Genomic DNA, 20,333 nt, shown 5'->3' with positions numbered 1-20,333 from the left:
CCAGTGGATTGTTCAGTAGTTCAGCATTGTCAATTGAAGACTTAAGTGTTGGCCAAATCGTCGAGAAGCTCCTAATCAATAACCTCAGGCTGTTGGTTATATATACCAAGTAACTTCACGGTGAGCCTGATCAGCAAATACTGGAAAAGTAATTTTATTTAGTTAGAGGCCAGATATTCCTGGAAGTTGTTTCCATAAAATGGGATTCCAGGAAATGTACAGGAAATTCCATAAATATGCAAAGCTGGAACAATTGTGGCCAGGTTCTCTGAGCTTTGTTCCGACCTCTCTCACTGCCTCCAGCAGTATGTGCTTGCGAGGAAGCTGGGATAATCGTTTTCATTGTTTGCTGGGGTACATTCTACAAATCGGCACCAAGAAAATTCACAGGGCTGATTAACGGCAGAAATTTCCTGCACAGGAAGTCACGGTGGCGCAGCGGTAGAGTTGCTGCCTTACAGCGAATGCAGCGCCGGAGACCCGGGTTCGATCCCGACTACGGGCGCTGTCTGTACGGAGTTTGTACGTTCTCTCCGTGACCTGCGTGGGTTTTCCCCGAGATCTTCGGTTTCCTCCCACACTCCAAAGACGTACAGGTTTGTAGTTTAATTGGCTTGGTAAATGTAAAAAGTGTCCCTAGTGGGTGTAGGATAGTGTTAATGTGCGGGGATCGCTGGTCGGCGTGGACTCGGTGGGCCGATGGGCCTGTTTCCGCGCTGTATCTCTAAACTAAACATCATTTACAACTGGATCGCACTGTGTTTTACTCGGTAGTCAGGATGTGGTGGATGAGAGGGAGGCAAGAGTGTTTAATTGTCATGTGTACTGCAGTGGAACAATGACATCCCTCCTTGCTGCAACGTTGAATAAATCTACAAGGATCTGAAGAAGGATCCCGACCCAAAACATCACCCATCCTTTTTCGCCAGAGATGCTGCCTGACCCACTGTGTTACTCCAGCACAGTGTATCTATCAACGATTGAATTAGACAATAGGTGCAGAAGTAGGCCATTCGGCCCTTCGAGCCAGCACCGCCATTCAATGTTATCATGGCTGATCATCCTCAATCAGTACCCCGTTCCTGCCTTCTCCCCATATCCCCTGACTCCGCTATTTTTAAGAGCCCTATCTAGCTCTCTTTTGAAAGCATCCAGAGAACCTGCCTCCACCGCCCTCTGAGGCAGAGAATTCCAGACTCACCACTCTCTGTGTGAAAAAGTGTTTCCTCATCTACGTTCCAAATGGCTTACACCTTATTCTTAAACTGTGGCCCCTGGTTCTGGACTCTCCCAATATCGGGAACATGTTTCCTGCCTCTAGCGTGTCGAAGCCCTTAACAACCTTATATGTTTCAATGAGATACCCTCTCATCCTTCTAAACTCCAGTATGTACAAGCCCAGCCGCTCCATTCTCTCAGCATATGACAGTCCCGCCATCCCGGGAATTAACCTTGCAATTGATTGATTGATTGAAAGATACTGTACAGAAACAGGACTTTCGGCCCACCGAGTCCACCCCAGCCATCGACCACTCCCTACACACTTGGGGCAATTAAACTTGCGTGTTTCTGGGACGCTGGAGGAAAACGGAGCACCAGGAGGAACACTACGGGTCACGGGGAGAACCGGCAAATTCCACACAGACAACACCCTAGGTCAGAATCGAACACAGTTCTCTGGCGCTGTGAGACAATGGCTCTACTAGTTGCATCACTGTGTTGCCCCTTACAATTCTAATTATAATTCAACCATGCCCCACTGCCAGCTACGGGTTTGAGTATCATGAAACTTCTAGACAGACTTGGGGGCATTATTTTTGTACTATTATTGTCTATTTACTTGTCTGTTTGTTTCTTTAATATATACATACTGAATGTATTTTGTTGTTGTTTATTCTATGTTCTGCAGAGTACCATGTTTTCATGTCTGTTGTGCTGCTGGAAGTAAGAATTTCACTGTCCCATTTCGGGACATAAAGCACTCTCTTGACTCCAATGTGGAAGATGTCTATCATCCGATAAACAGATATTTATTTCCTTCCTTTGAAAATGACTTTACTGTGGACAACAATGTGATATAGTTGTACGGAGTTTGTACGTACAATGTGATATAGTGTATATCTTCTTCCCGCCCCCCCCCCCCACCCACCCTCACATCAGTCTGAAGACAAGTCTCGACCCGAAACGTTGCCTATTTCCTTCGCTCCATAGATGCTGCCTCACCCGCTGAGTTTCTCCAGCATTTTTGTCTACTTTAGTGTATATCTTATAAAGCAGCAAGAAAATATGCGTCATACATTTGAACAGATTTTCAGCATTTTCTGTAGATGCTCCCCGATTTACGATGCTTCGACATACAATATCTCGACTGTACGATGGTGCAAATGCTGGGCAGCGGCAGCGAGCCGCAGCTCACGTCCCGTCACGCGATAAAATTGCATTAAATGAGTCTTCGACCTGTTCCAATATTTTCAATTTACGATGGGTTTATCGGAACGTAACCCCATCGTAGGTCGAGGAGCAGCTGTATTTATTTGAGACTCCAAGATGAGCTCTGGGTCTTCTATTCGGGGGTGGCAGATTGCAACATTCACGTGGTCCACCCTGTTTCGACTAATGCAATCAACCTGGCGCGCACAAACAGAAGATCAAACAGAACAAGTTGTCCTACAACTTTAGGCTGTGCACGGAAAAGGTCTTCTATTCTCACCATTCCTAAACCAGCGACTTTCACTGCAGCTAACGTTCCCAAATTCCCCTCTCCTCCGCTTATCTGCTGCCAGGAATAAGAGGCAAGTCATTTAGAAAGGAGACGAGGAAACATTTTTTCTCACAGAGAGTTGTGAGTCTGTGGAATTCTCTGCCTCAGAGGGTGGTGGAGGCCGGTTCTCTGGATACTTTCAAGTTAGATAGAGCTCTAAACGATAGTGGAGTCAGGGGATATGGGGAGAAGGCAGGAACGGGATACTGATTGGGGATGATAGGCCATGATCACATTGAATGGCGGTGCTGGCTCGAAGGGCCAAATGGCCTACTCCTGCACCTATTGTCTAAAATCCTCATCTTGCACCCCAGATAGATGCTGGCGCAAAATGCTGGCGTAACTCAGCGGGACAGGCAGCATCTCTGGAGAGAAGGAACAAGTGACATTAGGCGTCGAGACCCTTCTTCAGTTAACAAAGTGATCTTTGACTTTATTTTCATTGCGATTTGATCCCTTCTATCTATTTGATCCCATCGATTCATTTTCGGTTTCTCTCTCTCTTAGTGGTGAATATCATTTTGATTGTGTTTCCAGCGTGTCAAAAGACCTTCAAAGAATCAGTGTAGGAAGGAGCTGCAGATGCTGGATTACACCGAAGGTAGACACACAAAGTGCTGGAGTAACTCAGCAGGACAGGCAGCATCTCTGGAGAGAAGGAATGGGTGACGTTTCAGGTCGAGACCCTTCTTCACACTGACAGTCAGGGTAAAGGGTCACGAGAGATATGGACGGTCGTGTGGACATATAGGCTAAGGGTCTCGACCCGAAACGTCACCCATTTCTTCTCTCCAGAGATGCTGCCTGTCCCGCTGAGTTACTCCAGCTTTTTGTGTCTACCATCCATGTAGAGTGTGTAAACCCAGTATTTAATCATAGGAACATAGAAAATAGGTGCAGGAGGAGGCCATTCGGCCCTTCGAGCCAGCAGCGCCATTCATTGTGATCGTGACCACTGATGGCTGACCGCAAATTGGAGGAGCAGCACTTCATATTTTGCTTGGGCAGTTTACACCCCAGCGGTATGAATATTGACCTCCAATTTCAGGTAGTCCCTGCTTTCTCCCTCTTTCCCCTCCCCTTCTGGTCCTCACCTACAAGCCCTCCACCATCTGGCCCCCCCATATCTCACTGACCTCCTCTCCCCCTACCAACCCTCACGGTCCCTCAGATCCACATCAGCCGGTCTCCTCTCCATCCACAAGTCCAACCTCCGCAGTTTTGGGGACAGAGCCTTCTCCAGGGCAGCTCCCAGGCTCTGGAACTCCCTCCCCCAACTGATCCGCAATTCTGTGTCCCTCACCATCTTCCAGTCCCGCCTCAAGACCCATCTCTTCCAAATCTGAGGAAGGACATTATTGCCATAGAGGGAGTGCAGAGAAGGTTCACCAGACTGATTCCTGGGATGTCAGGACTGTCTTATGAAGAAAGACTGGATAGACTTGGTTTATACTCTCTAGAATTTAGGAGATTGAGAGGGGATCTTATAGAAACTTACAAAATTCTTAAGGGGTTGGACAGGCTAGATGCAGGAAGATTGTTCCCGATGTTGGGGAAGTCCAGGACAAGGGGTCACAGCTTAAGGATAAGGGGAAATCTTTTAAAACCGAGATGAGAAGAACTTTTTTCACACAGAGAGTGGTGAATCTCTGGAACTCTCTGCCACAGAAGGTAGTCGAGGCCAGTTCATTGGCTATATTTAAGAGGGAGTTAGATGTGGCCCTTGTGGCTAAAGGTATCAGAGGGTATGGAGAGAAGGCAGGTACAGGATACCGAGTTAGATGATCAGCCATGATCATATTGAATAGCGGTGCAGGCTCGAAGGGCCGAATGGCCTACTCCTGCACCTAATTTCTGTTTCTATGTTTCTTCACCTCTGCCTATCCTTAGCCCCACGTCCCCCTCCCTTTTCATCTGTGCATTAATTATTGTGTTTTGAATTGAATTCTGTCTTTACTTTGTGTACTAGTCATGTCTCTACTATTTATTTCATTCCCCTTACATGTTTTTCCTCTACTTGCTAAATTTTTGTAAGGTGTCCTTGAGACTCTTGAAAGGCGCCCATAAATAAAATGTATTATTATTATTATAGGTTTGAGGTGAGGGGGAAAAGGTTTAGTAGGAATCTGAGGGGTAAATGTTCCACACAGATGTGATCAGTGCGGGTGTCAGGGGCTGCGGGGAGAAGGCGGGAGACTGCGGTTAGACCAGCTGTGAGGGAATGGAGCTGATGGGCCGAGTGGCCGGGAGTGTGCTCCACGTCACCCGGTCCTCCCGCCGCGCTGCCCCCTAGCGGCCGGGAGGGTGGACGGACACACACACACACGGGCTGGGGGAGCGCAGCCACACACTTCCGTCCTCATCCCCCTGCCCCCCCCCCCCTCTCTCTCTCCGGCCCCGGACTGACTGACTGACCTGCTCCTTCAGGCGCGCTCTGTACTCGCCCGCCGCGCTCGCCATGTCCCGTGCCGTCCCGCCTCTCGCTCAGATGCTGCACAACCCGCCCCGCTCTACAGCGCCGCCAGTGGACTGGAGGACCCACAGCGCCACCAGTGGCCTGGAGGACCCACAGCGCCACATGGACGACCCACAGCGCCACCTGGAGGACCCACAGCGCCACCTGGAGGACCAACAGCGCCACCTAGACGACCCACAGCGCCATCTGGAGGACCCACAGCGCCATCTGGAGGACCCACAGCGCCATCTGGAGGACCCACAGCGCCACATGGAGGACCCACAGCGCCGCCAGTGGCCTGGAGGACCCACAGCGCCACCTGGAGGACCCACAGCGCCAAATGGAGGACCCACAGCGCCACCTGGACGACCCACAGCGCCATCTGGAGGACCCACAGCGCCATCTGGAGGACCCACAGCGCCATCTGGAGGACCCACAGCACCACCTGGAGGACCCACAGCACCACCTGGACGACCCACAGCGCCATCTGGAGGACCCACAGCGCCATCTGGAGGACCCACAGCGCCATCTGGAGGACCCACAGCGCCATCTGGAGGACCTACAGCGCCACCTGGAGGACCCACAGCGCCACCCAGAGGACCCACAGCGCCACCCGGAGGATCCAGAGCGCCACAAGTGGCCAAGAGCTGTAGCTCCCCCCTCTACTGGCAACTCCATGCAAGAGCAATGGTGCAGAGCACAGTGGAGCCCAGACCAGCTGTATGTTAGAGCTGGAGTAACTCAGGGGGGTCAGGCAGCATTCCTGGAGAAAAGAAATAGGTGATGTTTCGGGTCAAGGCCCGAGAATAAGGGGAAAGAGAAACGAGAGATATAGGCGATGATATAGAGAGATGTAGAACAAATGAATGAAAGATGTAAAATAAAAACTACTATAAATGAAACAGACAGTATATTCATTTCTCTAACTTCAAGTATCCCTTGCTTCCCCTCTCTCTGTCCCTCCCCCACCATAGTCATTGTAGTAGTTTTGTTGTCACCCTGAGTGTCACTGTGTTTAACCCGTTATCACCTATCCCACATCCAACAATGGACCTTTGTGTTCTCCACCTTGCCTTGATAATCGTTACTTTTATATCGTTACAAATGCATATCTTTCATTCATTTGTTCATTTATATCTCGTGTTTCCCTCTCCCCAGACTTTCAGTGAAGGGGCTTGACCCGAAACGTCACCTGTCCATTTTTTCTGGAGATGCTGCCTGACCCACTGAGTTACTCCAGTATTTTGTGTATAACCAGAAAAGTAACCTATCCATCAATAGACACAAGGTAGATACAAAATGCTGGATTAACTCAGCGGGACAGGCAGCATCTCTGGAGAGAAGGAATGGGTGACGTTTTGGATCGAGACCCTACTTCAGACACCAGGTGCTGGAGTAACCAGCGGGTCGGGCAATATGGATAGGTGGACATGAGGTCAGTGGGTTGAAGGGCCCATTTCCCTGCTGCATCTGTCAATCAAACAATTATGGGACTGATGTTGTTCGTGAGGAAAGCTGGGAGCAGTGTCTGAATAACAAATAGCACCTTGATCAATGACAAATAGTCTATTCAGTTTTCGTATTGCGTTTTAGACACTTAGGCATAATTGAATGGCCTGCTTGGCCATTTTGGACGGTGGATAAGTACCTGTTATAGGAATGGAATCACATAAGCTGGACCAGCTAAGGCTGACAAATTTCCTTACCTTACAGGCATTTGTGAACAAGGTGGATTTTTACACCAATCCAGTAGTTTCATGCCCAATATTTTCAAGACTGGATTTTAATCATTGATGCCGCTTGCATTTTCTGATCAAAATGCTCAGCTCTTGATGAAGCCAGAAAATGCAGGTAGCGACCCACTGTAACAGCCTGGAATAACCAACTGTAAGGTCATAAGTGATAGGAGCAGAATTAGGCCATTCAGCCCATCTGGTCTACTCCACCATTCAATCATGGCTGATCTATCTCTAACCCCCCCCAACCCCATTCTCTAACCTTCTCCCCATAACTCCCGACACCCGTATTCATCAAATCAACTTGAAAGAAATTAAGAAAGTACTTAAAGAAAACTTAAGAATTTAAAGAAAAATTAAAAGAACATTTACGAGCAGAGGTGATAATTAAAGGCTCTGGTCCAGTAGGTTGGTCCCTCATCCAAAGATCACACTTTGCCTCAACACCCTCTGCACATTAACGTGAGCGATTAAATGATAAATAATTCAAACAATTAAAATCTTTACCTGAATTTGGGAGAAGTTTTCCCCCCTAGGGATTCAAAAACCAGAGAGGCCATTTTTTTCTCTAAAATACATATTTATTTTTAAATCAATGAATTGATAAAGAACAAAGCTGAAAATGACAGACATCATTCAAATGTAATATATTACTGGAAGGTGAGCTACACTTATTCACAGACCTAAAGTATTGGTCATGATTAAAATGCTGGTCCTTTTTTGCTGGTTGTGTGGCATGTTCACACCTTTCAGGCCTTTTAGTGCAAACGTTTGTAAGCAAGATGAGAGAAACCTTACCGTTTTCATCTGATCATAAATTGTGATTAAGGTTATAGAATCACCAAATAGCATCTCAACTTAAAACATGCCGAGGTACAATTCAGTTCTCTTAATTTTATAACAGAAAACTAATTGTATCAAATTATGAATTGGTGACAAAAGGAGTAAAGGGCCTGTCCCACTGTACGAGGTAATTCAAGAGCTCTCTCGAGTTTAAAAAAAATCACTCGTGATAAGTACGTAGAATATACGTAGCAGGTACGTCGGAGCTCAGGACGTCTCTTAGCGGCTCGTAACGCTAATGGCAGGTACTCGGGAAACGCGGTAAGCTCGTGAAGATTTTTCAACATGTTGAAAAATGCCCACGAGAGCCCCGAGTACCTACGAGCGGCTATTACCGTAATTCTCCGAGTTCGAATCGGGGGAAACTCGGGAGAACTCTTGAATTACCTCGTACAGTGGGACAGGCCCTTAAGGAAATAGTCGGAACATGGTCAGCGTGGTCTTTGGAGAATCATAATAGGGAACACAAATTGAAAAGATAAAATCGTCACACAACCCAAGCATTTCATGAATATTTGTTTGTGCAGTACAAATGCTACACGTCATGACCAAATGCTTTAGATTAAACAAGTCTAGGTAGGCAATATCCCAAATGTCAAGCACAGAAAGAGGTGAAGAAATAGATTTCCCTCTTGATGGGAACAGCTGCCAAAATACATTCAGTTCAGGATTTTACTGCGATAAACTTCACCGGGAGAGATGTGGGAGCCACTCTTGGTGGCGATGGACGCAACTGCTCACTCTCTTGGCAATAAAACACAAGCCCTTATCTTGTCTCTTACAGCAATTTTCAGAAGTTATCTTCCAGTCTTCTGAGCTAAGGAAATATAGCCATTCATGATCCCGTAACTCCGTTGAATAGTTCTTCACTGTTAGTTTTGGAATAAGTTCAACTAAGCGTTCAACTATTCACAATAGCATAAATTCTTTAATGCTAGTACTACAAAGGTGCAGCTGTAATAAAAATTGTGTAATTTATGGCATGTTTAAGGAAGTTTTCCTGAAAAAAATCAAACTATGAGAACAGCAAACAGCAAAATTCCTAGCTCACACATTTGTTTTTCAGACATGAAAATTGTACCAAGTAGTTATGTCAAGTATGTTAATGAGTGGGGGGAAAATGTGAGAAAGAATTGTTTTAAAAGAAGATTTACTGACCTTGCCTAGGGAGCCTTGCCTAGCGTTAGCCCGAGAGGCTGATACACTATCGGTAATGTTACCTCTTTTGATTTATACCAAATGAAGCAATACATTAAAATCAATCAGACAGCAATGAGTAATTTCCTGGTAGCATGTTGTGTCCCATCTTTGTGTTGTTAATATATAGAAAATTCATAGAGATCAGATCAAGACAGAGCACTGCACGTGTTCATAATGGAACACTGAATTTACTCAAGGATTTTCAACAGAATTTAGCTTATCTCCATTAGATGTTTATTCTTCCATCGGTGCATTAACACTTGGCGAAAATTGATCAAGGAGTAACATTTGAACAAATGAGTATCCAATTATTGCTGTCCAAGATCCAATGAAATTGCACAGATTAAAATTGCAGACAAGGATATTTTAAAATACTTTAGTCGGATTTAGTTAAATTTATTGGATTCAGTGAAAGGTTTTAATCCTGATACCGATTCAATTGGTATTGGTCGATTGTCACATGTACCGAGGTAGTGGAAAGCTTTTGTTTGCATGCTAGCCAATTAAATCAGATAATACTAGACATGAATGCAATCATGAATACAATCCAACCAAGATATGTGAAAATGCAATGAGCTGAATTCAGAATCAAGCATCACTATTTTTGTTGGTCATTATATTTGAACAATTTCAGAGCTTATTTGACATTACAGATCACAGCTGCTTATTAACTTGCTTTTTCTGATAAGTTATAAAACTTATTAATTAAGATGCAAGGTAGACAGAAATGCTGGAGAAACTCAGCGGGTGAGGCAGCATCTATGGAGAGAAGGAATAGGCGACGTTTCCGGTTGACCCGAAACGTCGCCTATTCCTTCACTCCATAGATGCTGCTTCACCTGCTGAGTTTCTCCAGCATTTTTGTCTATCTTTGATTTTACAGCATCTGCAGTTCTTTCTTAAGGAGCATTTCCAGTATCCTAACTAACCTTCCTTTCAATGAACACCTTTAAAACCGATTAATAAACCAATTAACCGTCAAAAAGCATGTCTTTGTCTTGATTTGATGGATGTGGCTAGAAAGTGGAATGTGGTACCTTGGGCAATTGAGGTAAATAGCAGAACTGAATTTAAGGAGAAGAAAGTATTTGACAATGATGCTGTGGGTGATGGTAGGGTAAAAGAAAACTTGGAGTTTGCATTGGCTTCATTGGGCTAAAAAAGGTCTACATAACTTCCATGACTGCTTTTCAAAAATAAATATTTGTATATGAAGTGCTCTGGGATATTTCAGAGAATGATGCTGGGGCATTGTGTAAATGCGTGTGTGTGCGATTTTCTTTTTTTAAAGTGCTGATTTGAAAAGGTTTCATTAAAGTTATCAGGACATTTCAAATATTCAACCATTTCACAAAAAAACAAAGCATACAGCGTAATGACAAGAGTCTGAACAATAATATTTTTCACTTCATCAGGGAGATATCACACTTGAATTAATCAGATGGCTGATGGCAGGTTGGTCAGAAGCATTTGGTCATTGTGGACAGAGTTTGATTCAGCACAAGCATCAACTCAGATTTCAAAAAGTCTTAATTCTCCTCCGATGACCGTATTCCTCCAAACAGATGGAATGATTGTAACTTCAGTCAGAAATTAAACATAGAAAGATACAGTAAGTGATACTATCCTGGTTTCACAAGCTTTCATGAGGATGGAATGTGTATGTCAAAACATGATAATTGTACAAGCCCCAGAGAAGCAGCAAATTCGATCATCAACAAAAGCTTTGAGTAGGGCAGAGAATTCTGTTCAAACAGTGGAGCCATTTGTTAAATGAGTAGATTAAAAGTAAGGTGAAACAAAAAAGTCACAAAATTCTAGCCCCCTTCCGCCCTTCTCCATATATTAAAAAAGCTCAAACTCTACAACAGATTCACATTTTGGACAATAAATAAACTTAACAAATGAACACTACAAAATCAAGAATGTGATCGAATATTCCTATGCTGTGCATGTCAGAAAGTAATAAAACAAGGTTAAACAGCAGCTTTGACAGTTTACTGCCAGGAGAGATTGATTTGTTTTAAAAAGAAGTGGCAAGGATGTCACAAGTCAGCTCTTCAGCACAAATATTTTAAAGTTCGCGCCAAATTTTGTGGAAATCCAATTGACCGCACAAGTCAGCAAGCACAGGATTATCCGTTTAGCAAATCCAGAGAAAAAAGACGTCTATGCAGTATTTTTCCCAAACCAAAACAAAATTATACTGAGCAGACGTTACACAGTTATAAACATCAGTCAGAATATTTATGTCAACTTTTCTCCATTCAAAAAGTTCATTTCCTTCTCATTCCTGTTTTGTGGGACAGATGGCATCAATCTCAGCAACTGTGTTTTAATTGCCATCTAATCCTTGTCCTTTGGAAACTGACCCAAAAGTGGATTTATCGTGGACATAATTATTTGTAAGAAATAGGTACAATTTTTGAAATTTAATTTGGATACCTTTCCCCTTAATTTTATTGCCTAATAAGTTCACATTTTAACAGAACTGTGGAACATAATCTAATATTGCACGTGTTCAGTCAACTTTGTAATCATGCTCAATAATATTTTGCTTCAGTAAATTATAGCTCAGCCAAACAGCCACAAATTGTTCCACTATTCCAAATATAAAGTTATCTGGTGATCATATTTTAAAACATGAACATTGAGCCAATTGTATTAAAAACTTATTTCTGTTAAATTCTTTCCAATAAGATACTGCGAGATGGAAGTGGCATCAATACCACTAAACACTTCCCAGGCAAAACTTTATAAGAGTAAGATTTGCCTCCAACAATCTCTCCTCACGTTCAAGTATCAAATCAAACGAGATGTTTTATTTAGTGCGACAATGAAGAATTAGTGACCTGGTGGTATGAATGAATGGTGCTGAAGCAAAGCAAGAATTTCATTGTCCTATACAGGGACACATGACAATAAACTCACTTGAACTTGAAAAATGGCAAATTCAAAAAAGACACTCAGACCACGGTAAATTTATCTCAAAATCCAATGAGAGTACCATTTCAGGTATAGCATTAATTTGTTGTGTTCGTTAATAATGAAGTACGTTATTTATTGAGTGAAAATAAGTTATACATAAAATGAGGCGTTTGGCTTTTCATGAAACAAATGGTTCATATAAAGCAAAAAGCACTTTGGCAAAGCCATTCATGATAGAAACTAAATATCCAAACCGGCAAGTTCACAAAACCCACTATCAGTGTAGGAAATAATTGAACCCCCTCCTTTCTGGTTGTCTTATGGTCAGCAAAACAGCAAAGTTAGAAGGGTATTTGTGCAATTTAATACTTTAAAAAACTTGTGCTCTGCTTGTTAGCTTATTTTGCAATCATTACCGGGAAATGAAATGAAAATGTAATGATCACAAAGCTGACTTGGAATAGAAATCCAGTGATAGACTAAAGACAGATAATTGGAGGCTGTCTCACTGCAATGAAACTGGGACAACTGCTGGTTATGGCAACAAGTACCTCATTTTCTTGCTAATCTGCAGGTGAGAATTCGCAGATTAAAATCTCTGCCAATATAATATCCTCAAATTTTCTGAGGTGAATATATTCATTTTGACAAGCGATGCATTTGTAGACTAAAAATTGTAGCTCCCTAGATTTGGCTATTTTCGCTCAACTGCATCACCGTTATAAAGGGACAAAAATCAATTAATACCTTTTAAAAAAAAATGTAAGTACCTAGGCTGGTATAGATGTGCTTAGATTGTTTGAACTGGAATATCTCCTTGTTCATGTGGTAGAATAATTACTTGTGCAAACACCCATGAAGTGGTGAATAAACTGATGGCTCTATTCAATAAGCCAGTTGGAATAAACAAGCTAGGAGCAAAAACAGACTTTAAAAAGAAAAGTTGGGGGTACAAAATTTCCAATTTCGGGTCACATCTTTGCAAGCTCAAAAAACAAAGGCTTAAGAAATCTGAAGGAAATAACTGCAAATGCTGGTTTAAATCAAAGATAGAGACATAAGATGCTGGAGTAACTCAGCGGGACAGGCAGCATCTCTGGAGAGAAGGAGTGGGCGACATTTCGGGTCGAGACCCTTCTTCAGCTTAAGAGATCTGCCATACATTGATACACAAAGAACCTGGGTGTGGGGGTTCAGTGCATGCAAGATTATCTTTCCTAGTGGCCACAACGTTCAACACATCATGTGCAGAATTATGAATGAAGGGCCTTCTGTGCATTTAGAGTCATTTAACACAATAACAGGTCCTTAGGCCCAACGCGTCCATGCCGAACAAGATGCCCATCTACCCAATCTTATTTGCCCATGTTTAACCCATGTGATCATTAAATTTGTACAGTAGTCGTGCACAATTTCCAAAGTTGGGGGGAAAAGCATAGATTCCTACATTGGCACCGGTTTGAAGGCAGCAGTTCCCAATATGAACCACTACTTGGATGGCTGGGGATTGGAGGTGGAAAATGGCATCATTGCCTTTTACAAGAATTGGGATTTTGAACTGTCATAAGTGTGCCCCTTCAAGAAAGAAAGCAGGTCCCGTTTCATACACAGATAAGGGAACGGGCTGGGCAGAATCAGTGGGGGAAAGAAGACCCTGTTGAGCTCGGCTCCAGTCTGACACTGCGAAGAGGCATGAAAGCCTCTCTGGGGCTGCCGATTCTCCCCATGAAGATGACCCAGTCCCACTGAGTCTCTCCATCAGATTGATTTGTTTGCTCTATTTTGGATGGAGACCAATTTAAAAACAGGAATCGAATTTGAATTTTGTTGAACTTAAAGTTAACTCTAGGTATGTGTGTACAGGCAGCAGAGGCCTCAAGTGTTTTGTGGATATAACATGTTTAAGAAGGAACTGCAGATGCTGTAAAATCGAAGGAAGAAAATCGATCCATAGATGCCGCCTCACCCGCTGAATTTCTCCAGCATTTTTGTCTACCTGTGGATATAACATGCTCCCTTTCCAGGGACTCTCTGTAGAGAATGTAACCACAAAGGAAAAGTGGTCAACTTGGTTGAACAACCCTCCAAATGATGCATTACGTTCCTACAAATGGCCTAAATAGCCAGACCTTGGAACTATTTCACGAAAGGCAAAAGGCCAAATATTGACAAGTCCTTCGAAATTGGATAGGAAAGCTGCATCCAGACACATTTTCAAATCGTGAACTAAATGAAGCCACAGAATTTGCCCACAGCTTGCAAGTCTTTGTTTGAATCTGTATGGTTTATCAGGAGCACCTTGATTTTCCAATTTAAATCAATGGTGTCGGATAACAGCAATTCTGAAACATCTAAATGTAATGTACTGTCATAAGGATAATTGAAAATAGTTGGTAATCTCAGTGCTTCAATGTTACCGTGATGGGACATTGGGTATAAGCAAGCCAATCTGCACCTTTCCAAATGGAATCAAGCATCAAGTTAGAGAGTTTGGTACAATGCATGTTCTGTTGATAATGAAGGTACAAAATCCAGTCCTGCATCAATTGGAAATGAATTTATGCTGGTATTTGACAAATCCATCACCGTTAGTAGTCTGTAGCTGTCAGGTAATAAAGGTACTTGCTGCCATGAATTGCTGTTCAAATTGGCACTGGCTCATTATATAAAAAAACAGATTTTGTAGTCTAGCAATCTTCCCAGTTTCAACAGCAGGAGAGCAGAGTGAACATTTCATAACAGAAACAACACTCGTGAAGATGAAATTCTATATTCCCAACTGACATTTACCTGGTCCTAAAAACTGGCCAGTGTCAAAACTTAATTTGTTGTGTTAAAATAAGGAACATTTAACTTGCACACAAATACAGTAGTGTTTTAAAACTACATTACATTATTTTCAGAAGTAATTTTCCCCCCCCAAAGTTTTATAAATATATTGAGGAGAAAAAGGGGGCTTATCTTTTCAATATAACAGACTATTTTAATAGAAGAATATAGAGTTTCTGTTTAGGTACCTCAAAATAGTGACATCACAAACAATACTGAGTGTTATTTAGTCACAGCTTCTAATTGGTGCTTCAACCTATCTATTGCAGTTTAACATTTATAAAACTAATTACTATACAATAACCCAAAAGCAATATTTCCTTCTGAATGAATGCATTTGATTTGTGGTACACACAAATGCTGGAGAAACTCAGCGGGTGCAGCAGCATCTATGGAGCGAAGGAAACAGGCAACGTTTCGGCCCGAAACGTTGCCTATTTCCTTCGCTGAAGGGTTTCGGCCCAAAACGTTGCCTATTTCCTTCGCTCCATAGATGCTGCTGCACCCGCTGAGTTTCTCCAGCATTTTTGTGTACCTACGATTTTCCAGCATCTGCAGTTCCTTCTTAAACGCATTTGATTTGTTCTTGGTGCCATTTTATCATCATTTCTTAAAAAAAAACCCAAATGACTGAAATATAAACTGTACAAATTAGTTTTAACATCAAAGTATGCTACATTCTCTCTGTAGAAGTTCAACATATAATCAAAATGTAGATTTTGTATACATTCAAACAATGCAAAGACTGCGTTGATTTCTAAAATTTACAAAATATATCTGTACTTTCATAATGCACAAAAAGAATCATCAGTAAAGTAGTGTTAAGAATTCAGCAGAACTCAGGTGATTACTGCAAGAAATTCAAATACTTTAAAAAAAAGACGATCACACATCATCAGCAGGCAATGGGAGGAAACTTCCCCTTCCTCGTGTGAAAAATGCCATCTTCTCCCTGTAACAACACGCACAATTCACAATTAAAAGTCCAGCTCACGAAAATCAAGCATTTTTCAATGGTTTAGCAAGTGAAATGTGAGTTTAGCAAGTGAAGTGAGTCTCCACAGATGGATCATAAATTTGATTTTAACTAACAGGCTATTAGATTAGATTAGATTCCATTATTTGTCATTCAGACCTTTCGGTCTGAATGAAATTTCGTTGCCTGCAGTCACACATATAATAATAAATAACAAAACACACAATAAACACAAATTAACATCCACCACAGTGAGTTCACCAGGCACCTCCTCACTGTGATGGAGGTAAAAGTCTTAAAGTCACTGTCTCTTCCCTCCTTATTCTCCCTCTGCGCTGAGGCGATCCAGACCTCCGATGTTGTTACCCCACCGGGCGATGGTAAGTCAGTCCCGCGGCTCAACCGAGCTCCGCGAACGGGCCGGTTCAACATTTCCAACAAATGTTCCCCCTTTACAAGCACCCGAGTATAAAAATCAAATTAAACAGAAGGACTAGCTAACAACTCAACTCTGAATGATCAACGAACCTTATAGAGACGTACAAAATTCTTAAGGACTTGGACAGGCTAGATGCAGGAAGATTGTTCCCGATGTTGGGGAAGTCCAGAACAAGGGGGTCACAGTTTAAGGATAAAGAGGAAGTCTTTTAGGGCTGAGATGAGAAAAACATTTTTTACACAGAGAGTGGTGAATCTCTGGAATTCTCTGCCACAGAATGTAGTTGAGGCCAGTTCATTGGCTATATTTAAGAGGGAGTTAGATGTGGCCCTTGTGGCTAAAGGGATCAGGGGGTATGGAGAGATGGCAGGTACAGGATACTGAGTTGGATGATCAGCCATGATCATATTGAATGGCGGTACAGGTTCGAAGGGCAGAATGGCCTACTCCTGCACCTATTTTCTATGCTTGTATGTTTCTTTGTTTACTATATTGCTAATGAAAGGTCTGCAAGCAATGATTATCAGGTTATGGAGGGGAAAAATGAAAAGAATATCATGTATATTTAGTTATTGAATCACAGCGTTATACTTCTTAACCAGCAGAACAACGTATAGCCTGGTATGTTCGATCATGGTTTTGGAAAGGTACTGAACAGGGGAAAGAAATTAAGTTCTAAAGTTGGGAGAAAAATACAACTGCTTACCAGAACGACTGCATCTCCAGGGGCTCTTTCTGACTCTGTTCTCGTAACTTGTGTACTTCTTTAGATGTTTTCTTCATTAGCCGTTGAACTTTAATCTCCTGTTTCTGCTGTTCTTTTGTTTGCTCCGCCTGATTCAGTACAATATTAACATTTTATGAATTTGCCTTTTAGTTCCAAAGACAACGACAGTTTCGAAAAAGTGGCTTTACGTGTAAAACAATGTGGAGTACAATGGTCTGGTTAAATGAATCTATTTCTTTCGTGCAATACTACACGCATTTGTTACCAAAAGAGCCAAACACAAATGAATGATCCCGATGTTGGAGGAGTCCAGAACCAGGGGCCACAGTTTAAGAATAAGGGGTAGGACATTTAGAACGGAGATGAGGAAACACTTTTTTCCACCCAGTGAGTTGTGAATCTGTGGAATTCTCTGCCTCAGAAGGCAGCAGAGGCCAATTTTCTGGATGTTGTCAAGAGAGAGTTAGATAGAGCTCTTAAAGATATCGGAGTCAAAGGATATGGGGAAAAGGCAGGAACGGGGTACTGATTGGGGATGATCAGCCATGATCACAGTTGAATGGCGGTGCTGGCTCAAAGGGCCAAATGGCCTACTCCTGTACCTATTGTCTATTGTCTAATGAATTGATGAAATCACTCAAAATCAATGATCACAAATTGTTTAAAATAAGCACATAAAATCAGTTTGCTAAATTGGATTGATTTTCACATGAAGTGTGAAACGTGATCAGGAATTAAAATGGCTCATTGAATAAAAAGGTCAAGAATTTCTTTGCACATGATGTGCCTAAAAACGAGCATGAGTGCGCAGTTTACTCAACATAAAAAACACCAATAGTGACTTTCAATACTAATACCTCAATGCTACGACCAATTGTCACCTTGCAAAGCAATCTTGAAAAATCTGACACCACCCTACCATGTTAATAATAAGCATGCAATTCCCCAAATGTATATTATGAATAAAAACGAATCTATTCTGCATCTCACACGAGGAACAAAAAAAATCTCCTGCCGAGTTCATTTTAACAGATTGCAATCTTAACCCAGTTTTTTTTCCTTCAAAAAGTTGGAGTTTGAGAGTTTAGCAAATTTGCAAAGTACCTTTAAACGCCTTTTACCTTATATTAAAAAAAAGATTTCATCCCAATTAATAATTGTGAGAAAATTCACAACTTCTCCTGACTGATAGGATTGTAAACGGTAACTTGTAGCTACAAGACTCAATTCTGCTTCAAATTAACAAGAGAACTGTGGTGCATATATTTTGAGGCGATTCCTTCTCATCATTCTGCACAGCTGAAGACTATGTAATCGATCTGCAGGTACATTACCTGTTTTTCAATTTGCTTCAGCAGGGTTTGAAATCGTTCATCCTCCTTAACCGATTGAGGCAGCTCTGTCTCTCCTCTGGCTTTGGCCTCGTCAATTTGCTGTTTCAAATCCCGCAAGATATCCAGTTCCTGAGATAATCTGTTTTTTCTGGTTCTTGAAGCCTGAAGGTCCAACTCCAAATCTAAAGAGGTTCGTATCACTCTTTCTGATCCCACTCTTCTGATTGAAGGCTAAAAGAAAAGACAATTATTGGCCTTAAATAATAAATTCCTTAGATGGGGCATTATGAATGTATCCAACATCTTTCGCATTGCTAATCAAGACAAATGAGTTTTAGCCCTATTGTAAGATACTATTTGACTAAACTGTGTTTGGTCCTAAAATTAGTTCAGATTATTCAAAGGGGCAGAAAATTTAGCACAATATGAACTAATTTTCTTTGACGTAATCAAAAAAGGCTACATCAGGTCTGTCATCGTTAGGCAAAGCAGATATTTAATTCTATTATGGTATTTATACCCAATGTCATCGGCCATTCAGTTCCACTGCTCTAAATGAAATGTCTATCCTTCTGTGTCACGGTTCAATTTTACAGACTTTTGATAGCCTTTTTATATTATATCTTTTCAGCTCCCACATATTAGATGGCTTAAATAAGCAAGTCCTAAAACCCAATTGTAGTCAGTGTCTTTTAATAACATACTTGCAAAATGTACAGCTAAGTTTAATTGGCAACCATTATTATTATTTTATGACAAAGAAACCCAGTGTTTGTATTCAGTGGCATGTCACTCATGTTCATTTACAAATGTGAAAAATGTGTCACCTTTTATGCTGCTGCTCCAGTAGAGTACTGAGAGTCATACAGCACACGCACAGGCCCTTCGGTCCAAAACAGCCATGCTAACCAAGATGACCCCATCTAAACTAGTCCTGCATTTTGCCCTTAACCTTCTAAACCAGGGATGGGGAACCTGCGGCCTTCCAGGCCATTAAGTGCAGCCTTTTGAATGAATCCAAATTTTGCAGAACATATCCTTTTATTTCTATTAATATGTTATGGTTCGTCTTTTATTATTTTTATTTTTATCTTAAAATGAACGTATTTAAAATACCAAAGAGTAAAAAAAATTCAACGAAATAGTCCTCCCCGACTGACGGCCACAATTAAAACATTAGTAATAATGGACATTTTGAAGTATATCTAATTGAAGTCTCTTGGATGCGGCCTTATTAGAGTACAGCTAACTTAACGCGACATCCCAACATGAAAAGGTTCCCCACTCCTGTTCTAAACCTTTCCTTTCCTACCCTATTAGATAACAAAAAACATTTTCCTTTAGCAAAGGTGTTTGTAACTAGAGGACATATCTTTAAGATAAGGGATAAGACTTTGAGAGGATTTGAGGACATTTTAAATCATCCAGATGGCGATTCAAAACTGGAGCCCAAGGGTGCTGGCTCGAAGGACCGAATGGCCTACTCCTGTACCTATTGTCTAAGGAGATGTGGAAGTAGTTGAACTAGTATTTAGGTGAGCATCTGATACACTATGACATTAAAAGCTGTAGAATGAGTGCTGAAAAATAAGACTAGTATAGACAGGAGATAGACACAAAAAAACTGGAGTAACTCAGCGGGACTAGCAGCATCTCTGGAGAGAAGGAATGGGTGACGTTTCGGGTCGAGACCCTTCTTCAGACTTGGTGGCCAACATGGGAGCAGTGACTAAAAGTCTGTTTCTGTGCCGTACGACTCTATTAATCTTAACTAAGAGTATTCCACAATAATCCTTACCATTTTCATTCGCAAACTACGCCTTTCCATGGCATTACGAACAAAGGGGGATCTCTTTGACAATGTTGAGCTGTCGCTATCACTTCGATTTAACTGTAAATAAAATCATTGTTATGAAATTATTAGCAAATATCTCACAAAGAGATCGTTCATTTGACACATATTTTTTTCACCACATAGTAAATGTCAGATTATCATATTTGATCCATCTAAAAATGTCACGAACCAAAGACTTGGCTATTTTAATATTTTTAAAATGAAGCACCCATTTCCTCTAGATGCAACAATTGGTCCTATTCCCTGGAAA

General features: G+C 41.8%; 2 protein-coding genes and 1 long non-coding RNA gene across 4 annotated transcripts in view; all 3 read right to left on the bottom strand.

The window, feature by feature from the left end:
- Positions 1-5,290, bottom strand: part of rars1 (arginyl-tRNA synthetase 1) — a 40,572-nt gene extending 35,282 nt beyond the window's left edge. The window contains exon 1 of the mRNA XM_033029212.1: positions 5,177-5,290. Coding sequence (XP_032885103.1) covers positions 5,177-5,221 — 45 coding nt within the window. The 5' untranslated portion in view covers positions 5,222-5,290. The remainder of the gene's footprint in view (positions 1-5,176) is intronic.
- Positions 5,291-7,511: 2,221 nt separating this feature from the next.
- Positions 7,512-13,540, bottom strand: LOC116978219. Its single transcript, XR_004413419.1, has 2 exons — positions 11,933-13,540; positions 7,512-11,869 (listed from the first exon to the last, which is right to left on the bottom strand). It is a non-coding gene; the product is annotated as an uncharacterized LOC116978219 (long non-coding RNA).
- A 1,852-nt stretch (positions 13,541-15,392) lies between these two features.
- wwc1 (WW and C2 domain containing 1) overlaps positions 15,393-20,333 on the bottom strand; it is a 70,359-nt gene continuing 65,418 nt past the window's right edge. For both annotated transcript variants that reach the window (XM_033029209.1, XM_033029210.1), the window contains exons 21-24: positions 20,027-20,119; positions 18,229-18,459; positions 16,874-17,001; positions 15,393-15,704 (exon numbers count right to left, since the gene is read on the bottom strand). In XM_033029209.1, the coding sequence (XP_032885100.1) occupies positions 15,638-15,704; positions 16,874-17,001; positions 18,229-18,459; positions 20,027-20,119 (519 nt within the window). In that variant the 3' untranslated portion in view covers positions 15,393-15,637. The remainder of the gene's footprint in view (positions 15,705-16,873; positions 17,002-18,228; positions 18,460-20,026; positions 20,120-20,333) is intronic.

Source organism: Amblyraja radiata, chromosome 11 (assembly GCF_010909765.2).
Source record: "Amblyraja radiata isolate CabotCenter1 chromosome 11, sAmbRad1.1.pri, whole genome shotgun sequence".
In the NCBI taxonomy this organism is placed as follows: Eukaryota; Metazoa; Chordata; class Chondrichthyes; order Rajiformes; family Rajidae; genus Amblyraja; species Amblyraja radiata.
This window is presented reverse-complemented; position numbering and strand designations above follow the sequence as displayed.